This window comes from Oryzias melastigma, linkage group LG12, assembly GCF_002922805.2.
Source record: "Oryzias melastigma strain HK-1 linkage group LG12, ASM292280v2, whole genome shotgun sequence".
Lineage (NCBI taxonomy): Eukaryota > Metazoa > Chordata > Actinopteri > Beloniformes > Adrianichthyidae > Oryzias > Oryzias melastigma.
Window position 1 is genome coordinate 16,553,165 of NC_050523.1, and position 22,533 is coordinate 16,575,697.

Below are 22,533 nucleotides of genomic sequence, written 5' to 3' on the forward strand. Positions count from 1 at the left end.
GTTTTCTTCTTTTCTGTGATTGGATGTGAAACATGTCAATCAAAAAGCGGAAGTACTCAGCACTCCCACCTGACCAGAAACGTTGCTGTGGTAACTTAGTGTGTTTTTCAGAGAAGTTCTTGAAGGGACACTATTCGGTGCTTACAAGCAGTAAAAAAAATAACTTAAACGATTTTTAAAATACATTAACTTCGACTAACATAGTTCTGCATTTTTAAACACAGCTACCTTGAAGTTAAAAAAAAATTGGTACATTCCAGAGGCCTCCAGGAGCGGGAAGGATGTCAGGTAGCAGCTTCCCGCCGCTGCACCATCTACCACACTGGAGGAGAGTCGGGCCCCTGCACGGGAAGACCGGATTCACACGCCTTTCAATGAGCCAGCATTTAAAGCCGCTGCCCGTTATATCGTTAACCCACGCCGGGATGAGAGCAGCGGCCCCCGTGGAGAACGACCACGGCGACCCCCGCGTGACGTCCCTGGAGAGGAACATCCGGTTCCTGCAGGAGCAGCACAAGGAGACTCTGGAGAAGCTCCACGCAGAGATAGATCACCTCAGAAGGGAGAATAAAGGTGTGCAGTCACAAAGCAATAGACTTTGACTGATATTACTGGGAATATTTCTGAAAATAAATATGGAAATGGAAATGATCCTTTCAAAATAAAACAAGTTTTTGCATCTTTCCCTGGAAATGACATATTTATTATTTTCAGTAATAAATAACCTCTTTGTAACTAAAAGGGCAAAACCAAATTTCCACATTTTGTAAAAATCCATCAAAAGAAAGTACAAATTTAGTCTCTTGTAGGGGCGGAGCTAGAAGATTTTATATGGGGGTGGGAAAGGGGACAAATGAGAACTGCAGTGTGCAGCCATTACAAATAAAGGGATCAAAAATAAAAACAGTCTCATTATTGTTATTTATTATTAAAAAGTGGTTCTTTTAGCTGGCGTGCTAATCTTTAACGCTTTTCTCCTTCAGAATCTGCTGGAATGATGTTGATCGTGAAAACAACTGAAAAGTTACAGTAAATCAAAGAACATAAACACAGGAGCTCTGGTGTTAAAAGGTTAAAGATGGTTTTATTGATGGTTTCTTAGTCTTTGTCAATAATAATACTAATATTGAAAAAAAAAAATTTGAGAGAATAAAGCTTTTTTCTGGGGAGGGGCGGCTGCCCCGTCTTACCCCCCTGTAGCTCCGCCCCTGAGTCTCTAATTTTGTAATGTATGCATAGACTGTATATAAAATAAAGTATTTTTAATAATGTTTTTACAGTCTATGAATGTATGCAAAATAATGATATTGATGAGGTGGAGTTTAGACATTTCTGCATAATAATTGTCATGTTGTGAATCTTGCAGAGTTGCTCTACAGGCGGATCATGGAGCCTGTAAGAGGAAAAGGACTGGAAGCCAAGCAACAAGCTCAAAAGAGTCCTGCGAGGGGAAGTGAAGCTCACACAGGGGTGTCCACGCAGGAGCAATATCTGGACACGCATCCCTCGCAGGAAAAGGAATTAAGGTGTGTTTTGCTTTCAATATGCTTCTAAATAAATAAGTAATAACTAAGAGTGAATTGTACAACAAAAAAGTAGTAGAATGAAGGCAAATAAGTGTAAGTTAGAGCTGTTCGTATAAAGTTAGAGGGGTTTGTTTCCTTTATTTTAACTGTAACATTGGATTGTTTTCAACCTGCTAGAAACAATTTGAAAACAGTAGTGCTTCCACGATTATTTGATTGTTGACTAATCCCGGACAGTTGTTTCCGATTAGTCGAATAACCGAGCCATGCGCAAACTGGATGTATCGTTCTAACCATCATAAACTAACTACAAACTAGATATATATCATTCAAGTTTCAGTTTACAGTTTACATTATACAGTAAAAAAACAAACAACCAATAAAAAAAAGGAATAGGCAGAAGCTTATTAAGCTTATTCAATGCCTCTCCTTGAACACTAAACAATATCTATGCTGATCAACCATTACCTGTGATAATGCTAGTGTGAATGCTGTAAACTGAATTTGGCCACTGAAGATGCTGAAATTGATAGCTAAAACACTGAAGTTAATAACTGAAAATGCTGAAGCTGATAGCTAGCAAAAAAAATTGGTTAAATGCTAAATTAGCCTAAGAAACAGAAAAACCGTAGGTTAACTAAAACAGCTAGCATGTAGCTGAAATATAAGCTAAACTCCAAAATAGCGTAAAAAAATTGAAAAAAAATACTAACTTAGCCAAAATTGTTAGCATGTCGCTCAAATATTAGCTAAACTCCAATATAGCCTAAAAAAAGAAAAAAAATCCTAAATTAGCCATATTGCTAGCATGTCGCTTAAATTTTAGCTAAACTCCAAAAATCCTGACTTAGCCAAAATTGCTAGCATGCCGATTAAGTATTTGTTAAATTCCAAAATAGCCTAAAAAGAGAGAAAAAAAATCCTAAATTAGCTAAAATTGCTAGCATGTCTCTAAAATATAAGTTAAGCTCCAAATTACCTTAAAACCATAATAAATGCCTTCCAAAGCCCACAAAGTTAGCATAATGTCCTTATAACTTTCAACTTTACAACATTCCAACTCCATGTAATGTAAAGTAACGACTAATCGACTATTAAATTAGTCGTCGCCTATTTTAATAGTTGATTATTCGACTAATCATGGCAGCCCTAGAAAACTGTGGCGTTATAATATTTTGGCAATATAACATAACGTCACAACAAGCTTTTGTGTACACATCTTGTTTATTTATGCCGTCATGTCATCTTCATGTCACCAACTTTATAAAATAAGTTTTTCCCACTGTTGTATTTTAACATCCAAAATCTCATGACTATTCTGGAGTCAAAAGGATGATGGGAAATGGGGGCAGGCTTTCTGATGAACTTCTGCTGCACTACAGGAGCTTTTCTTTCTTTATTTATTTTATTTTTTAAATTTGGTTGGAGTATCAAAGCATCCTTCTATTAACCGTCCACTCTAAAATCAGCTAATCTAAAAAAAAATCTTCCTGAAGTTCACAAAGAAAGTTGTCCTATAATTATTGACATTTTTAATTCTGGAAAATGCAGCAGAGTTTTGGGATCACCGCGGCCGGACGGCAGCGTTCACGGGAAGGGCCTCCTCATCGCTTCCTTACTGCCTCTGCGAATCCGCCGCAGTTCCTCTCATCCCGCACACGCTCCCACGCTCCAGGAGTGTGAGGTCATCATCCGGCAGCTTCACAGCGCCAACGCTCTCCAGGCTCAGGAGGTGAGCGGTTACCGCTGGACGCCAGTAGATCTCCATCAGAACCTCAAACTCGTACCTTCTCTAGATCACACGGACCAAGGCGCTGCTGAGAGAGGTCGTCCTCCGCAAGAAAATGACCCCAGAAAACTACAACCTGACCAAGGCCTACCTCCTAGATGAAACTGAGTAAAATCCTCCTCTAGACTCTGAAAAGGTTTGTAAAGTCATGACATGTTATACATTTAACCGTTTATGTTGCAGAAACGCTTTTGAGGAAATGAAATTACCAAAACTTGGTCTTCAGTCGTTTCAAGAGAAAATGTAAGTGCAGCTCTGAATGAAGCTGGTTGTCTTTTATTCACCTTTTAAGCCACTGAAATCCTCCCATCATCTCAGGTCTGGACCTTTCCCAACCCTCAAACGGAACCTCATGACCCTCAGACAGAGGAAGGCTCCACACGGAGATCGCCTGAAAAGAACGCTGCACTGATGAAGCCCAAACCAGCAGCTTTAACACTAAATAAAGATCTATTTAACACAGAAATGTCTTCCATCTATTGTTTTAAGAATTATTTTGCCTTCTCATCAGGACAAATCCATATACACCAGAGCAATCCGCTCCTTCCCTAAATGGAATTCACGCATCGCCTGTACTAGCTTTGACATGTCCGGGTGTGAAGCTGGTAAACATGTCCAATCCCCGTCTCCACCCTCAGGCTCAGACGTCCCAGCTGTAACGCACCAGTCCTTCAAACATTCTAAAAATGAAAAAAAAGAAATCACATCCTCACTGTTTGGTCCTTTTCTGCCTTTAGAGTTTATTTTTTTCTTACAAAATAAAAGCATCAACCCAGATTAATCATGTTTTATTGTTGATCGAGCATAAAATAAGTACAATGACAGCAGAAAATGTGCGGATGGACTGATGAACAGACGGGGATCCACCTCAGAGGCCGTGACTCAGTGATGGTGACGTCTGGTGTGGAGCCTGTAGGTGTGATGACAAGCAACAGGAAATCAGTAAATCTCTCCTTTTCACTCATGTTTCAGGAGCTTTGTGGTTGAACACTTTTTGACTTAAGTCTTGTGGTATTTGCTTTTTCACCCGCTTGTGTTCATTAATTATTTGGTAGTTTGTGACTTGCTGTCTGGTCTTTTATATTTCTTCTTTTTAAGTTACCAAAAACAACAAAATAAATAAATACAAATTCACCTTTTTTAGGTGGGAAATGTCAGTAACATTATTTTTTTTAAGAAGAATTTCATAGAATTAAATGATTTTATTTGATATTTTATGAAGTAACTTTAGCTGGTGATGAAGTGGGCGTGTCTTTTCTATAAAACAAATCCTTTTTTAAAACAACCCAATTCTAAATGCTGTGAATTCAAGGACAATGACTGTTTTCCTTTCTTTTTCTTTCTTAAAACTTAAAGATTTAAAGTTATTGTATCTTTTACTGTTGAAAGTTGCAGACTCCTGGTCTAAGGCTACGTTTTCACACATTTACATTTATAATTTAGCTTTTTAAAACTCTAAAATATTGTTTATTAATTCCTGACACTTTATTTTGTTGCCAAAATAGTTTTGCATGTCCTTCTAAATCTTTAAAAGTCATTAATCAGATGGTTAAAGCAAGCACATTTAATTTGTGTTGCAGATCCGTGATTACTTTGTTTTTTTTTTGCTTTTTTTTTAGGTTGTTAATCTAAAATGTGAGGGTTTAAATATGTGTGTAATCTGGAAAAAGTGGAGTTAAAGGGCAAAAAGATGTGACTTTTTCATTCCATAGTACAAAAAGTTTGTACTTCAAAAGCCCTACAGATCTGTCTCAACTTCCTGGTCTTTGCACAAAGCCTGTGTGGATATGAAACTCTTGATTATAAGGAAGGTAGGTTGGAAAATTGATTTAACCCCATTTTTTAGGTGTTCATTATACTTTTTCCTAATGGGGTTAAATATTTAACACCAAATTGTGTGATCTTCTTTAAAGTCAAACAGTTTGGTCATGAACTACAAAATTCAGGCTCTTTTTCCTTTTACAAGTTTTAGAAAAACTGATAAACACAAGTGTACTCAAAGTGAGCACAAAACACAACGCTTTTTAGAAAAAGCTTTTTACAAAGCATCATGTGTTTTTAGCTTTTCATCTTTTTTCTTACATTTATCTATTTTTTGAAAGTATTGATTGTGTCCCACTTGGATTTTTTTGTTTTGTTTATTTTGCCCCAGAAAGTGTCTATAGTTTGGTCATTGCAAAGAGATTCTAACATTTTCCTTTCGTGTTTATGTAATACTCAGAACGTCCACTAGATGGAGGTGTTTCTCAAGTAAACGGTGCTCCAATCCATAAGTCAATAAATACACGTACTAGATTTGAATCCTTTTTAAAAAATACCAAATAGATGTGTGTGTTTTTTTTTAGGTTAACTCTGATGACAAAACCACAGATATAAATAAAAACCAAAAGATCTGAGGTATTAAAAAAGGAAGTAGTGTAGGGGTTTGCCCAAAAGTCCTGCATCAGGATGATTCTAATAATATCAGCAAGTTTCCAAAAATGTATTTTTTCCCCCTTTTGTCTTGACAAATTTGTTGCCTCGCTGCTTGTTTTCCCTGAAATGTGGGAATTGGCATGAATTGCTTGTTCAGGCCAGAGTGTGAGCGTTTGTATTCAGGCAGCGTTGCTCTGATGAGAGGTTCACTGTCTCAGCTGTAGCCTCACAAGGCAGAGCCACTGAAACCACAAGCACAGAGCTACCTCTTTGTGTGTTTTACTTTCATCACAGAGCAGAAGTAGCCGCCCTGATGCAGAGTTTCAGCCATTTATTCAGTGTTTTGTCATCGATGTTATTTTTGTGTGGCATTTAAAAACCATAAATATATATATATATTTCTAATTTCATTGTGTTTCTCTTTGAGTCAGGTAGCAGTTTGCTGTGAGTGTGTCACCGTCCTGTGCAAGACAACTTATACAGTAAGATCAAGTGAAAGGGGAAGTTGAGAAAGATCAGGAAATGAAAAAAGAGAAACATGCTGAGTTTTTTTTTCCTTGTGAGATAGTTAACAGAGAAAATGGGCCTTTTTAATGTTAGCAAGTCAATATTTCTCCGCATCTGCAGAGGAATCGCTCACAAAAAAATGTCAAAAGACTAAAATTTGGGGAGTTTTTGTAGCTTAACCAAAGTAGAGTTATAGGATTTAAAATGATACATATTTGTGGATTTCTATTATATATATTCATTCTTATTTTTACTTTAAGCTAATGACAAACGGTGACTTTTTTGTGTGTTGTTTGGAGAAATCTTCGTTGTGTGTTCTTAGTGAGTTTTTAATTGAACCAATTTTTGGCTCTTTTTGTTTGGGTACATTTATTTAAATGAATTTCTTCTCTGGTTTCTCTTTACAAACTGTTTTTTCATAGAATTTAATTCATTCTTTTATTTTTCTTACTTCAAATTAAAATTTACATTCAAATTTGACCTTAACTCAGTGTTGTATATGACTGAAATCAATGTTTGTGAATATGGTTTCACATCATATATAAATCGAAGCTTTTTTAAAATAATGAAGGAAAAAGCTTCAAACAGCATTGTGAAACATTAACCTCTCGATGCCCGGATTTATTTCCAGCTATGAAAGAAAAAAATATGTGTGTTATCGCTTTAATGTTTATGCCAAACTCAGGTAGTTTTGGAGCAGACGTGGTTTTATACATATTTCGGTCTGGGTCTCCGTGTGCTGGTCCCCATAAAGGGCATAAATATCCCAGCCAAATCAAATGTGTGAATCGATGTGAGCCGATTTGCTGTGGGGACCCCTGAGAGGACATGCATGAAAGGTAAACAACAATATAAAATGCCATTAATGACTTGTGTGTTAAAGCGGGAATGATCGCTGTAGACAATGTCAAATGTTTAAAAGAACTCACGTTTTTTTTTAAGAAAAAAAATGAAAGTTTTCATGTATATAATTTTATTTTTGCCCTGCAAACTGTTCAGGGTGTGCCCAGCTCTGCCAAACAATAGTTGGGATAGGCTCGAGCAACCATATGATCAAGAAAGGGATTCAGCAGGTTTATAAAACTGATGGATGGATCTGTGTCTTTATTCAAGGAAAATAAAAAAAGAAAGATAAATGCAAAGCAGTTGTGTAATTTTCTAAAGGGTGAAATAAAGCTGCTGCTGGGTTTTGATCAAAGAGAAATGACTGTTATAGGGTTGAAGACACCAGCCCTTGTATACTATGACTTTTATTACTCAATATTTGAGTAGTTTAAATTTATTAATTACTTTTTACTATTCTTTACAATCGGCCTATAATGCTTAATTGTAGTGTAATAATTAAAATGTGGCCAAAAATATTTTGTATCCTTTGTTGAATATAAAATTTGAATAATAAAGTAAACTGTCACTTTTTTTAATAAAAACAACTTTATTGAACAAAAACACATTTACATAGACGAGGGCATTCAAAATTAAACATTTAATAAAAGAAATTTACACAAAATAATGTCATCGAGGGAAATTTTAATCTCAGAAAGGTGCCCGCCAGAATCGTCATCACTCGCCCACCTTTTCCCTCCGCCCACGGCCCCTCCCCTTCCTCTTCTGCCCCCGTCAGTGACGTGCAGATAGAAAGCGGGACCAGCCCTCCCGTCGCCATTTTTCCTGTCTCCTACTTGCACTTCTGCTAGCTGAAAGAAGCGGGAGCCGCTGGAATTAGAGAAAGTCTATCGCACGGAACCGGCACGGCTGGGTCTCTCGCGGGCAGTCGAGGAATGCACGCGAGAAGTGGAGCGCAGCAGACACGCGGCGGCCGTCATAGCATTTTTGGTGCGGAGACGTGTTGCGAGCCGCCATTTTTTTTTTGCTTCAAAAGTCTACTCCGAGAAAGGGGAGTTAATAAACCCAATTCCGTGACGTCCGCCTTTTTGTAACACCAGAGGATTCAAAGTCGCTGTTTTCCTTTTTTACATCAACATTTTTGCAAACATGGATATTTATCAGATGAAACGCTGAAGCCACCCTTTCCGTTCTCGGAACTGACACTGGCTGACTGAAGCTCAATAATTTTTGACTTTTCGCGGAAGGCGGAACAGCAAGAGGAAGCTTTATTGATCATTTGTTGCTTCGATCTTCGTCGATGTTTTCGGCTGTTAGCTGCTGGTCACAGGAACCACATTATGCTCCCAGGCTGGATCAGGTCGGTCGCAGCCTGTCGCTGAAAACGTCAGGTTGATTTTTTTTTTTTTTTTTTATCGGGTCCTCGGGCGACGAACGCCCTACCCCGCATCTTCCAAGTACTGCAGCTGGATGCGATAGGCCTGTTTGAATTTAACTTATTTTCTTCTTTATATTAACTTATTTTTTAAGAAATAAAAATGTCCGCGTCACGTTTCGACTCATCTGATCGCTCGGCCTGGTATTTCGGACCAGTGTCGCGGCAGGAGGCGCAGAACAGGTTACAGGGGCAGAGGCATGGCATGTTTCTGGTACGAGACTCCTCCACCTGTCCCGGGGACTACGTCCTGTCCGTGTCCGAAAACTCCAAAGTATCGCACTATATCATCAACTCTTTGCCCAGTAAGAGGTTCAAGATAGGGGACCAAGAGTTCGAGAACCTTCCTGCCCTCCTGGAGTTCTACAAAATCCATTACCTGGACACGACAACGCTAATAGAACCAGCATCCAGGTACGGAAGTCCTCGAGCATCCTGGTAGTCAACCACTTTCTGTTCTGTTATTACTCAGCAAATGCGTTGTTGAATTTGCATTTTGTTTGGACATCATCTACATATCCTGTTGAGTCTTTTTGAACATTACACAATATGCTGATTTAAGTTTATGAATAACTAGCCAGATATTATATTTTGGGCTGTAACGATTCGATTTATATCGTAGTTTGTGGTCAGCGATACATTCATAGTCGATATTGGTTCGTTTTCAGCATGTGATTCGCTGACCCAAAAAGATAAGTGTTAATTGAATATCTGTACAAACAAACGAGTAAAGAAGAATGAATGGCAAATCCATACACGTTGTAGATCATAAAGTTCAACCCACTGTTGTTTTTCCACATTAAAATAATACAAATTGAACATTTTTAGATCATTACGCCACAATGTATGGACACATGTCTGCATAATCGGTGTTTCCACGCATATGCCGTCCAATGTGATGACACTTGGTTGTTTTTATGTCACAGTAAAATAAACCTACCATGCCTTCATCCAAATATTATTTTCCTATATCAATTTTTAACCAGTGTATTTCATTTTGAAATTATATTAAAAGTATTGATTTGATTATCAGCTTTCCTCAGGCAAATCGATCTGGTTGGGTCGTTGGAATATAAATCGATTCATCTATTGAGTCAATTAATCATTACACTCCATGTGTGTGCTTTCTTGCATTTTTTTTACTTCCTTTTAACCACCTTTGATTGGTTGATTTGATTTTGTGAGAAATTTATTTAGTAAAAACGATAAGAAAGATTTCTTTTTGAAAGGCAAATCATAATATTTAGTTTAGTTATTTAGTTTCAGGAAAAATAAGATTGAATAAATGTCAGATATATTAGCTCCACAAATGAACAAGTCCTCAGATAACCATAGCTTAAGGCACAAGTAATGTGAACTCTATATATCTTCAAATCACTAAATCCATGGAATTCTTCATCCTTTGCGTGACCTCTGATTAATTCCACGAAGCCTGGTGTAAGACTGAACAGTGCTTCTTCTGCACTGCTGTCTGTAGCAAGTACTGGTGCACACACCTACAGTTCCCTATAGTGTTTGTTGCAATTTATATGAAAAAAAAATCCCATAAGTCTAAGATGAGTGTGAGTCACTCCTACGGCCAAACATTACAAAAACCATGATTTATACTCTGACATACGATAGCATAATCCCAATGGGTTCTGAAGCTAAGAAACTGTTAGTTGCGTAAGCGGTTGAGGAGTTGAAGTAGTTCAAGGAACGCATGTTATTTCCTGACTGTATTAAAGGGTTAACCTGAATCCATGAATCCACTCTTAGACACATCATACTTAGCAAAATACTTCAGTTATGTCATCTCTTTTCAGGTATCCAAGCACTATAGGTGGTCCAGTCTCATCTATGATTGGTCCAGAGGATAACTTGGAGTATGTGCGGACACTATATGACTTCACTGGTAGTGACGCGGAGGACCTTCCATTCAAGAAGGGAGAGGTCCTTATCATTTTGGAAAAGCCAGAGGAACAATGGTGGAGTGCCAAAAATAAAGATGGACGTGTCGGGATGATCCCTGTGCCCTACGTGGAGAAATTGGTACGATCCTCCCCCCATCCTGGCCAGCCTTCCCACGGATCGCGCAACTCCAACAGCTACGGTATCCCGGAGCCATCCCACTCCCTCGTTAACGCTTATGCCCAGCCCCAGCTCTCTCCCCCCATGCCCCCTGGCACACCCGGAGCGGTCATTACCCCGTTGCCCTCCATGCAGAATGGTCCCGTGTTGGCAAAAGCCATCCAAAAGCGCGTGCCCTGTGCCTACGACAAAACTGCTCTTGCTCTAGAGGTAAGTTCAATTTTTGTTTTGTCTGCTGAAATGTAATAATTCTGTCCTTTTGCATCACTAAAGATAAGCTAACAACCCATCACAAAATACACCAAAGTAGAGATATCTTTACATTTTTATAATATGTGTCAAATTTCAAGGGGCTTCCAAAAAATGCGTCCTGGATTCATTTTGTTAATCATAAAGCCATTTCATTGTCATCATTCACAATGGCAAAAAGTCACAAACAAGTGGTGTTAGAATTAATCTAAGTGGTATCTGTGGCTGTATGAATATTTATTTTTTGATTAGGTTAGGGTCAAAAAATGGATACCCTGAGACAGCTGTGGTCACTCTGTGTTTGTCACTTCAGTAGTTTTGCTAGATATTAAAGTCAGGATAACTTTACTCGTCTCTTTGATTGTTTACTCAGAACAGGAAGCAAAGTTGAAGCTGGGGCAAAGGCATTTGTTTTCTTGGGGTATTTTAATCTGTCACTGCAAAACTGAACAACTCTTGCAGTGTCTAAAGTCGAGTTGGAGATGATTGTATCGAAAGCCTTTCTCAGTATGGCAGTGTTTTACATACACTCCTGTAGTGCTGGGCATTATGGTAAAAATTGTCAATCACGATATACATTATTTTATATCACAATAACGGTATATATCACAATATACCAAAATAAAATATATTTTTACTTATTCTCTGATAAAAAAAAATGTAATTACTTGACTTTAGTTTTTCAAGTAACGTGTACCTGAATAGTCACAAATGAGAAACACTTTTTAAATTGCACACATTTTTGTACAAAAGTTCAGCAATAAAAATAAACTCATATACACGATAGAAGAGAAATCGCACAATATACACTTTTCTATCGCCCACATATGTATCGTCATATCGTCCAGCACTACACTCCTGGACCTCACTTCTAATGCAATATGTATATTTTGCAATCGTTGTATCATAGATTTTTTTCAACGATTAAAAGAAAAGCGATAAACATTTGAAAAATACTTAGTAGATAGATTTGTGGTGTTTTCCCCGAGGGGGAAAATAGTCAAACACGGAAGTTATGCAAGTTCTAACTTTAGCCTTTTACTGATATTAAAATCTGTCAGCAGTTGTTGAAAAGCCACCTAAGCAGTTCCAAATCCCAGACCATGATGCTGACTTTAATGACAGTAATTTTAATCGGAGCATGACAAGCAAAAAATCAAAAGCTGTTAGTCAAGAATAAAGACATAAGTAGTAGATTAAACTTGGTCTGGTAGCATTTCCTCCTTGAACTGCTTTGTAACAATGTTATGTAATGTGGCTTTGCAGAAAATACTCACCACATATTTACAATCAAAGATGTTGTTTGCCACATTCTTTATAATACATAAACCTTTAAACAAGATCTGATCTGCTTTGCACTTGTGTGAAACTCTTGTTTGTGACACCTTTTGCAAGTAACTCATGACCTGCTGGTCAACCTGTTGTTGAGTGTGTGCTGCAGAAATGATGTGGTGAGGTGTTCGACAACTACAACTACAACTGACTTGACTTATGGTTGGACATTTTTATTTCTTGGGTCTTCATGTGGCTTTCATTAGCATCAGAATAATCTGGTACCTGCTGAAGGAATTTAGTCACTTTATGAGCATGTATGTCATTTAATGTGGATTTTCCATATTGAACTTACAATAGTTTTTGCTGTTATTGCTTTGATGATAAAATGCACTAAAATGTAGCTGTGAACATATTACCCTGAGGATTCATGTTCTTACTATACAGCAGGAGAGTAAAAAAGTATGACGAAGACACCTGTTGTAAAATGTTTGTAAACAAATGTTGTAATTTGTTTTGGCTAATTTGGGCTTTTTTGTTTGTTTTTTTTAGGCTATTTTGAAGTCTAGCTATTTTTTTCAGCTACATGCTAGCTGTTTGGTTAATTTAGGCTTTTAAAGAAATATATGCTGTATTGGAGTTAGGCTAATATTTTCATGCTAGATGTTTTGGCTAACCTAATTTTTTTTACTTATTTTATTATTTATATATATTTTAGGCTAATTTGGTATTTGGCTAATATTTTAGCTGGCTATCAGCTTCAGCGTTTGCAGCTATTAGCTTCAGTGTTTTTAGCCATCAATTTCAGCATCTTCAGCTAACAGCGCTAGCATCTTCAGCGGCCAATTTCAGCTTACAGGATTCACATTAGCATTATTGCAGGTAATGCTATTTATATTGTTCAAAATTATGTTAAAAAGTTACTGTTTTAAAGCTTTAAAATGTAGTTTTAGTGTGTTCAATAAATGTTTATCCTGTTCGGCCTGCGACCTAAGGTGTGTTTTGAATTTTGCCCCCCCTGTGTGATTGAATTTGACACCCCTGAGGTAAACAGTTAAAGAGTTATGGTATGTCAAAGAGCACTTTTTATTTAGGTATTGCTGGCAACATCCCAAATGTTAAAGAGTTAAATAACATCATAAAGAAAGAAAGAAAGATTGAGAAACATGCAAATAAGAATAAACTTGTAAAACTGAAACTTTTGCTTTATTTGTATTTTATGTTCTGTTATGAAAATGTTAAAGTAGACAAAGCTATAGTGGCTAAAGTGATAATTCACTTACGCAGAGTAATCGTTTGTTATATTGTATTAAATCAGAATCTAGTGTATGTAGGTTGGCATATTTAGTTTTTTCAACTACTGATCTCCTGATGGCCTTCAGGAGATGAGCTGACATCTGGATGGAAGCTTCTCTTCATTAAGTTTTTGAAAGCAATTGATTGCGACACATTTTGCTAATCAAATATTTGAAAATGATCTGTTTTTAATCAGATTTGTTTGTAACTGTTGAAATTGGATTGTAGATTTCTCCTTGAAATATAGATTTCTTATCATGTCTACGTGTTCATGTGATGTCAGATTTGCACTCTAAGAGTATAAGAAACTGAAATGCAGGAAAAATTGATAAAAAAGTTGGTTTTCGTAGTGTATCCAGACAAATTCCTGTTTTTCCTTATGGAGTCTAAACACTTCTCAGCACAAATGTGTTGTCTATTTCTAGAAATGTTATTTTCCCACATGTACACTTTTCATATTAATTGAGATAATGAACTAATGTGTTAGACCAATATTTTGATCTGATCATTACTTTAAGTAAAATAGCATTTAATTAAACATTAAGCATGCAAAGATGCTCAGCGTCATTGACCCTTTATTATCCTGCAGATGCAGAATGAAATGCATGGTTCTAAAGAATATTTCACAAAATACTATGCAGTATAGTTTCAAATATTAAAATAATGCCTTAACATGAACACATATTGTTTTTGATATGCAGAATGTTGCCTTACGGTTTGTAAAAGGCAACAGGCTGTTGCATAATATATAGACCTGCCCCATTTCTGCCCCCTGGCTCTTGCCCTTCTGCAGAGGAAGGTCAAAGGTTGCAGTCTCCCTTTTTAATTTGGAGGTTGAGACTTTTGTGACCCCCAGTCCAAACCCAGAAGGTTAAGCAGATCATTTAATTCAACAAAAAAAACTATTTTCACTAAAGATATTTATATATTTACAAAATAACATGTTTTTAGGGGAGTGTAATGACAAGAGCCTGACGATACTGTATGTATACACTTCACGATGCGTATCGAGATGTATCCCAACACTGTACCAGAGACAATATTTCACTATCCTTTTTTAGTGTATGATTTAAATATTACATATTTTAGATGAAAACAATGGTAATTATTTAATGATTAGAGCATGAAGCACTCCAACTCGTACAGTTGATTTTGTATAAACAAATTCATGATGCTTTTATTTTGGTAAATTGAGAAATGATCAACGTTGTTGGATTTTCACAAAATATTCTAAGACAAAAAAAAAATCAAGCAAATGTGCCTCAACAAATAAGGTTCAATGTATGGTTAAAAAAAATACAGTGCTGTTTATTTCCAACATTGCTAAATGTAGCTGAACCGGTACATGTAAAACGTCAGCATTTTAAATCGGTACAAGTATCGCCAAATGAAGTATCGCGATATTTCATTGTATCATTTTTTTCTGTTACACCTCTTTTAGTTTCTTTTTCAGCATTTAAGTTTTGTCTCAATCTTTAGTTTTACCCAAACTAATGCACTTCTTACTCACATTTATAAACTTTTATCAATTAATTTCTTCTCATAATTGCTCCTTTCATCAGTATTTTATTTCTAAAGTTTCAAGAAAGGAGAAGAGCAGAGTGGAGTTTTCAACTGGTGGTGGCAGCTCGTGTAATGGTGTCAGCTCTTATAAATAGACAAGTGCAAAATAGAGGCAGCAACACAGTCGGCACCAATGTTAGGTCAGTTGATGAAAAACACATGAAGACGGGGAAGCTAACAGGGCAGCGAGTGTGTGAGAGCTCACTGAAGGAAGCTATAAATTAGTTTAGAAGTAAATGAGCAGTTTGCTTTGCTTGGGTCTCAGTCAAGTACGCTTTTTATAGAGAGCTTAAAGTACAGTTTTTGATTTAAAAAAAATTGCTTTTTCTTTCTAATTTATTTTTTTTAATGAATAAAATAAAAACTCATTAGGCTACTTTAAAACTTGAATTTTTCTGCAACTGAAAACTGACCCTTCCTTTGCCCGAAATGTTAAATTTTTACCCTAATCTTTTACCGTATGCCGGGGGTTTAAAATTACTGTTTTCAATAAATTTTAACATTCAGTTTTTTTTCCTCCATGGCCTCTTACCGTAATGATTTATTTGACTGTTGTCCTCATATTGTTAACATGACAAACTTGTGTACCTTAAATAAACCTTTAATCTGACGTCATCTCTTTCAAAGTGGGTCAGATATGCTGACCCAACAGTCAAATATTTTCTCTTCCCCTTTTATTCAATCTGCTGTACTGCTTCCATTCAATTATATGAATTTTTCAGCCTACTTTTCTTCTTTGCCCCAAGCTGAAGCTGCACCGCAGCTAACGAGTACATGAACGTGAACCTTTTCCTTTCAGTTTGACTCCTTTAACTTGTTTGGTTCTGACAGCACATACCTTATTATGTTGCATCATGTCTTTCCTCTCATCAGCCTCTAGTTTGGGAAGAACTCATAGCTTGCAGCAAAATGTTTTTTGTCGTCGTCTTGTTGCTCACGTTAGGGGGAAACGGCACGAACCATGTAGAACTAAACCTTGTTTCTTTGAGAGGATTAGATGGAATTCTTTACATTTTGCTGTCGTGGGGACACTGGACATACTGGACATGTGATGTGGCTTCAAGAACACGGGTTCATGAACGCGCTTTTAGTCCATGGTGTTCACACTGCACAAGCAAGGGGGGGGCTTCTCCTTCTTTTCTTTTTCTATTGTGTACTAGTGCATGTTTGGCACCTGCAGTTGAAAGAGGCTTGATGTGGCTTTTTCTTTCACAGCTCTGTTCCAATATGTGAAAGATCTGGTGTCACCTAATTCTGTCCAGGCACAAACTGCAAATAGTTTCTCTTCCACAATCAATTTTCTAACAGTTGGCACTTCAGTGGATTAAAAAGGACCCCATTCATACGTCACTACCAAATATAAGTTCCTGATTGGTTTAAGTTCTGCATGGTGTAACTTTATATGCGTGTTTAATGGCTGTGTGTTTTGTACTTAAAGCTGGAAAATAGTCTTAAAAAATGTGCATTGCTCCACATAAACACTTTTTAATGCAGAAACCCAAAAATGCATGTTTACATCAAGTTTTCATGAACCTGTATTGGCAAGAGCAGTGTTGATGTAACCTGACAGTTTTCAGGCTAAAGGCTTTTATTACATTCTTGTTGTTCCAGCATGATGTCTTTGTTCTTCACCTGTCTGTTTTTATCTATATTCTTGTACTTGTAGTTTGGGACCAGCTGAAGCCAAATAATCTCTTTGCTAAAGAGAGATGTGTTCAGACGGTCACTAAATGTTCAGTTTCTCTTCAATGCGGTCACTAGGGCTGCACTGTATGAGAAAACCTTGCAATGACGATATAAGTGATTGATATTGTTTCGGTTAAGTGTGTTAAGGTATTTATTTGATTTGTTAAAACTTTTAAGTTTGCCATAAGATTGTCTGTAAACATTTAGATATTTATTGCAGTTAATAGTCTTTTGTGCTATTGACTGATATTGCCATTGCAAATGATATGCAATTTACTGTGCAGACATCCCAGTCGCACTTTTATAGCTTGTTTTTGTGCTAATGTCATGTGATCAAGCCAAATTGAATTGGACGTAAATATCTTGCAGCATCGTCATTCATTGCTCCTCTCCTCCCCGCAGGTCGGCGACATGGTCAAAGTTCTACGGATGAACATCAGCGGTCAGTGGGAGGGCGAGGTGAACGGACGCAGGGGTCACTTCCCCTTCACTCACGTCAAAATCGTAGACCCGCTGAACCCTGACGAGGGGGACTGACCTCTCACCACCAGTACCGATGTGAACCTGGATCCTCCACCTGTCCCGCCACAGTAACGAGCTTGCCTGCTTGATGTAAGGGGGGGGTTAGCCAGCTGTTGCCAGGCTTTAAAAGAGTTTACAGCTGTGGTTCTAAGACCCCGTCTCTTCCTCAGCTCCTCAGTTTTCAGGTTTTAGTTCCATCTCCTCCCCTTCATTAGTCTGTTTTTTTATTTCCAGATCACAGAGCATCAGACTGAAAGTTATATATGTGAGTGGGGGGGGATATTGTTTGTTTTTAATCATGTTAGACTTTATTTTTTTAAGTTAAAATAGGGAAAATATTCTTTGCACCCCTTTGGATTTGGTAGGAAACAAAACAGATGAGGAACAAACCAGCAGTAATGTTGTCTCCAAACCTTCAAGTCGCCGTTGTACCTCCACAGACACGCACACATCATTAGTCACGACAGACGCGATCTGTGAGCCCGTCTGTGATTATTCCTGTCAGCAAGCGTTTCAATTATTTCAGCCTCCACCTCCCCGATGGGACGAGACCGTGTCATTTCATCTTATTGGTGCCATAAGATCAACCTGTTTCTCCTCGTGTTCTGCATCCTTTTGGTACTGATGGAGTTTTGTTTTTTTTCTTTAAGGTTATAATGTTCTCTGTGCTAACTGCTTTCAGTGACTTTTTTTCAACATAGGAGTGCCAATTTTAACAGGATTTGAAATAGCAACGTGTTTGCCAAAAACATCTGACTACTATAGAAATGCAGTGTCCTTAGTGAGCATGACTGAAAGAAAATCCTCCATTTGCATAAGGGGAACGATTCCTCACTGAGACCTTCTTGCATTTAGTCCTGGCTGTATGTTTTAACTTCTTTAAACATTCAGTCCAGTTGCATTTTATGTACAAAAAAGCTGTTTAAATTTCATAATTTTGCCATTTCTTCCTCCTCTTCTTCTCTGCTGTTGCTCAGCCGTTCACTCACAAGTTGTGCAGCTTTCTTTTCTGTCTAATGTGTTTTTTTTTTAATTTTATTTTTTTTTAACTTTCAAAATGAGTATTGTTATAAATCAAAAAATAAATAAAAAAGGGAATTAAAAATGCCTGCTGGTTGCCTCTGTGCATGACCTCTTGGCTGGGGAGTTGGCCTGGTCAAATGCTGCTTATTGACATTTATCTCTTTATTAAATAAAAGGTTTATCTTATCTCATCTTAGCTGGGGTCTGTTTTTCAGGATTAATTCTAATTAAGCAATACAACTTTTTTTATTTCCATTTTTTTTTTTTTTTGGTCTTGCTTCTGATTTGTTTCGTAATGGCATTAACAGTATTACTGTTCTTATATTTTAGGAAAACCTGTCTTTTACTTAAGAATTGAAAATTGTGCCTTTTTAATTTCTTACACTATGTAACATGTGTTAATATTTCCCATGGTTATTACCTGTGCCGGTATTGACCCTGTATGTACAGAGCAAGTAAATAAAATTTACGTCTACTTCTTTAAAGCGCTTTCCCTGTCTGGTCTGTACGTGGGGCAGGGGGAGGGGCCTGTTTCTGGAGCGCTCTTTTTTTCTTTTTTTTTTTTTTCTTTTTTTTCCAACAGCTCCAGTTCTGGAGTGTGCTGCGCCCAGGAGAAGGGAAGCAATTAATGAATTTTAATGAAGTGCTAAGAAAAGAACGTCAGCTGACCTGAAGATGCGGAACAGAAAAACTTTTGAAGGGCAGTTTCCATGTGTTCAGCAGTTTTCAACACACATTCAGGGTTTAAACAAACCAATTAATGTACCAGTAAAACAAAAAAAATCTAATATTTTTCTAAAATCAGTTATTTTCATTTTGTTATGTCTTTAAAGAAATTTTTGCCTTAAAATATGACTACTTTCTGTAGATTTTTCTGTTCATTGTGATGTATTTTTAGTAACTTTTCAAAGTATGCTGCAATTCCAGGCAACCAGAACACAAATTATCTTATCTTAGTTTGTTGGCAGGAATCGGAGTTCAGAGACCTAGCTACTGCAGCCTGTAAAAACATCACCAAGTGCAGGCAGTCTGCAAACAATCCAATAAACCGTTTCCCAAGAGCACCGTCTCGTAAACAATCCTAATGCACCGTCATGATCCGCTCCTTCCCTCATGTATTGTATACATTTATTCCCTTACAAGCTTTAGCCAGAACCAGGTCAGGTCGAACTGAACTGAAGAAGGCTACGTAAACGAAACCAGCTTGGGAATAGAATAGATTTAGAGAATAGTTTATGAAATCGAAGGATGGAATTAGAGTTTAAGGTGTAAATTGACTTGAACTGCTTTTTTTGTGATCTGTAAGAACAGATTCACTCCCAGATGTTCTGTGCAACCCCAATAATCCATACATCCTGGGTTAAAGTGTCATTATAGCCAATCAATGTATTCCTATGGATAGCAGGTGATTGGCTGCAACTCCACTGCAAATGACTGTAATGAATCAAACTTAGTGGAGTCTGACCTCTCCTCGGGGTGCATGCAGTGTGTGTAAATGGATGTATAGCATGGTCGATGAAGGCCTTCCTGCAGTCCATTACCCAGCCTGCCCTGCAGCCGGCTTTAATGGCAGCTAACATGCAGCTCCGTGTTATGGAGAAAGCGTTGTAAATCTGCTCAAAGGATCACAGGAAGAGACTCTATTATTCATCATTTTTAATTGACTATTTTTAACCAGTGGTTTTTTTGACCATGTTAATTTTTTTATTGTTAATCGTTTTAAGTCACAAAGTTGATTAAAAAAAATAAAAAATAAATGTATAAAACAATTCAGATTTTTGTGACCAAGCAGTTGTGCAATTAAGGTAAAATAACACATTGTTATTGACTTTGTATGGAGCTCTGGACATGACATCTAATTAGAAGTTGTTCCCTCAAATTATTAATTTGTATGCACAATTTTGTATTTTTTGGACACAAATTACTGGTAGTAGTAGGAAATAAGTTAAATGCTCATTTGTGTGCACAAAATATTAATGTTTCCACAAAATTAATAATTTTTGCCCCAAAAAAAGCCAATTTGTGAATACCAGATTATAAAAGAATGCTTATTTGTGGCCACAAAATACTAATATTTGTCCCCAAAAATAATTTGTGTCCATACATATATAATTAGTGAGCACAGTTGCTAATAAAATGCCAATTTTTTCCCCAAAAAATGCTGATTCATGTACACAAAATACAAATGTGTGCCCACAACACCAATAAAAAGCTAATTTGTGGACACTAAATACTAATTTGTATCCAAAAATGCTAATTTCTATCTAAAAAAATGCTAATTTGCACACCACAAAATGCTCATTTGCATTCATATATTCATTTATGAACACAAGCCCACAAAATACTAATTTGTAAAAAAAGAATGCTTATTTGTGTCCCCAAAATATTCATCTATGTGCACAAAACACCAATGAAAAGCTAATTTGTTTTTACAAAATACAAATTTTTATCCACAAAATGCATATTAGTGCACCACAAAATACTAATTTATGTACATAAAATGTTTTTATCTATGTGCACAAGCCCACAAAATACTAAAATATCTAAAATATGCTGATTTGTTCACACAAAATGCTAATTTAGCGCACCAATAAATGATACTTTAATTCCATAAAATATTCAATCTATGTGCACAAAACACCAATGAAAAGCTAATTTGTGCACACAAAAAATACAAATTTATATAATATGCTAATTTGTGACTACAAAATTTTAATGTCTGAGAAAATAATGCTAATAAAATAATTTGTATCCACACAGTGCTAATTTGTGAGCACACATTGCTAGTAAAATGCTAATTTATGTCCCACAAAATGCTTATTTGTGCATACAAAATATTAATTTGTGTCCACAAAATGCTAATTTGTCCACACGAGATACACATTTCTGTGCACTAAATACTGTATTTTTTTGTAGGTTTGTATGCATAAAATGCCAATTTGTTAGCACAAAATGCAAACACAATGCTCATTTTTCCCCACAAACACTAGTTGGTCTTCATAAAATACTAATCTGTGAACACAAATGCTAATTAAATAATAATGTGCAGCCACAAAATGCTCATTTTTTGGCACAAAATACCAATTTGTCCACATCGATTATAAATCTAAAGGAACTTTTTTTATGTCACATTCAGGGCTCCGTACCTTTCTGGTAAAACCAGAAAACATCTCATCTACAGGCTGAGCTACGATAACTGAGGTGCTTCAAGCTACATCTGGATCAACAGATGGCCGCAAAATACCAATTTGTGCACATAGATTATATATTTTTTTATGTCATGTTCAGGGCTCTGTACCTTTTTGGTGAAAGCAGAAAAGGTTTTGATTAAATGAATTAAAATCACTGAGTGTCCAAACTTTTAAATGTACATAATTACAGTTACAAAATGTTTAGATCTGCACTCTGACCCTATGGTTACCTGGGTAATGTAGTTGATACAATCTCTACAGGATGAGCTACAGGGATAACCGAGGTGCATCAAGCTACATCTGGATCAACAGTTATTTTTTGTCCCACATTTGGTGCATCATAGAGCTCTGATGTAACATGTGCTCTAGAAAATTCCTTTGCTGTGCTGCTCCCTGAAGCTCTGTCAGTGTCCTAGATACGCCCCCCCACCCTGCTCGTAAATCATTTACAGTGCAGACCCCTCCTGTCTTATTCCACTCATTCTACACTTGTTCTTTGTCGCTGGTTGTGGATGTTGTCTTTATCCTTTTTTTTAGCATACGTTAAATGTCCTGAGGTGTCAGAATCAGCTCAAAACTCCAGATTTTACATTGTTTCTATCCACAAAATGGATTTCTGAAGATAAAAAACTTGTAGTGCATCACTCAGTTTATATCTTTGGAATAAGTGGCACATGCTCATACTCTAAAATATTTACTCAGCATCGAGCACAACATAGTTTAAACTTCCTGGTACAAGCAAAGGTTTTTTGGTAGGAAGGGATTTCCCTTGGAGGAAGATTCATTTTTCTTAGCCGTTTTGAGTCCACAGTCTGCCCAAGTTTTCCACCCATTATGCACTTATTTTGAAGAATGCAGACAGAAATTTATTGAACTTCTCAAAACAGACATAACATTATTTTAAATTAAATTCTAACATTAGAATCCAATGAAAAATCATTTTTTACTTTGGATACCTCACAGACTATAACTGAAATTAAACTCAGAGTAAAAACAAATACAAATCAATGGAATTTAATTAATCATTAAACATCAAACAATCCTTGTTTAGTCCAACATTACTGCTTAACGTGCTCTTATTTTGAAGGGTACAAATTGAATTGTTTCATTAAAAAAATTAAAAATTTTCTTTAGAATCCAATGCAA

At 36.7% G+C, this 22,533-nt stretch overlaps 2 protein-coding genes across 3 annotated transcripts; both read left to right on the forward strand.

The window, feature by feature from the left end:
- Positions 1 to 41: 41 nt before the first annotated feature.
- On the forward strand, positions 42 to 3,781 carry LOC112163247 (coiled-coil domain-containing protein 74A). Of its 2 annotated transcripts, XM_024299549.1 has the most exons (7): positions 42 to 137; positions 225 to 573; positions 1,367 to 1,526; positions 3,078 to 3,258; positions 3,323 to 3,423; positions 3,499 to 3,558; positions 3,634 to 3,781. In XM_024299549.1, exons 2-7 carry the CDS (start codon positions 282 to 284, stop codon positions 3,725 to 3,727), a joined length of 888 nt encoding a protein of 295 aa, XP_024155317.1. In that variant the 5' UTR covers positions 42 to 137; positions 225 to 281; the 3' UTR covers positions 3,728 to 3,781. The 2 variants fall into 2 exon arrangements, with proteins under 2 accessions (XP_024155317.1, XP_024155316.1); XM_024299548.2 differs by having other exon boundaries at positions 53 to 573.
- A 4,052-nt stretch (positions 3,782 to 7,833) lies between these two features.
- crkl (v-crk avian sarcoma virus CT10 oncogene homolog-like) lies at positions 7,834 to 18,681 on the forward strand. Its single transcript, XM_024299692.2, has 3 exons — positions 7,834 to 8,929; positions 10,321 to 10,795; positions 17,054 to 18,681. The coding sequence occupies exons 1-3, from the start codon at positions 8,619 to 8,621 to the stop codon at positions 17,186 to 17,188; spliced, it is 921 nt and encodes a 306-aa protein (XP_024155460.1). The 5' UTR covers positions 7,834 to 8,618; the 3' UTR covers positions 17,189 to 18,681.
- Positions 18,682 to 22,533: the final 3,852 nt, after the last annotated feature.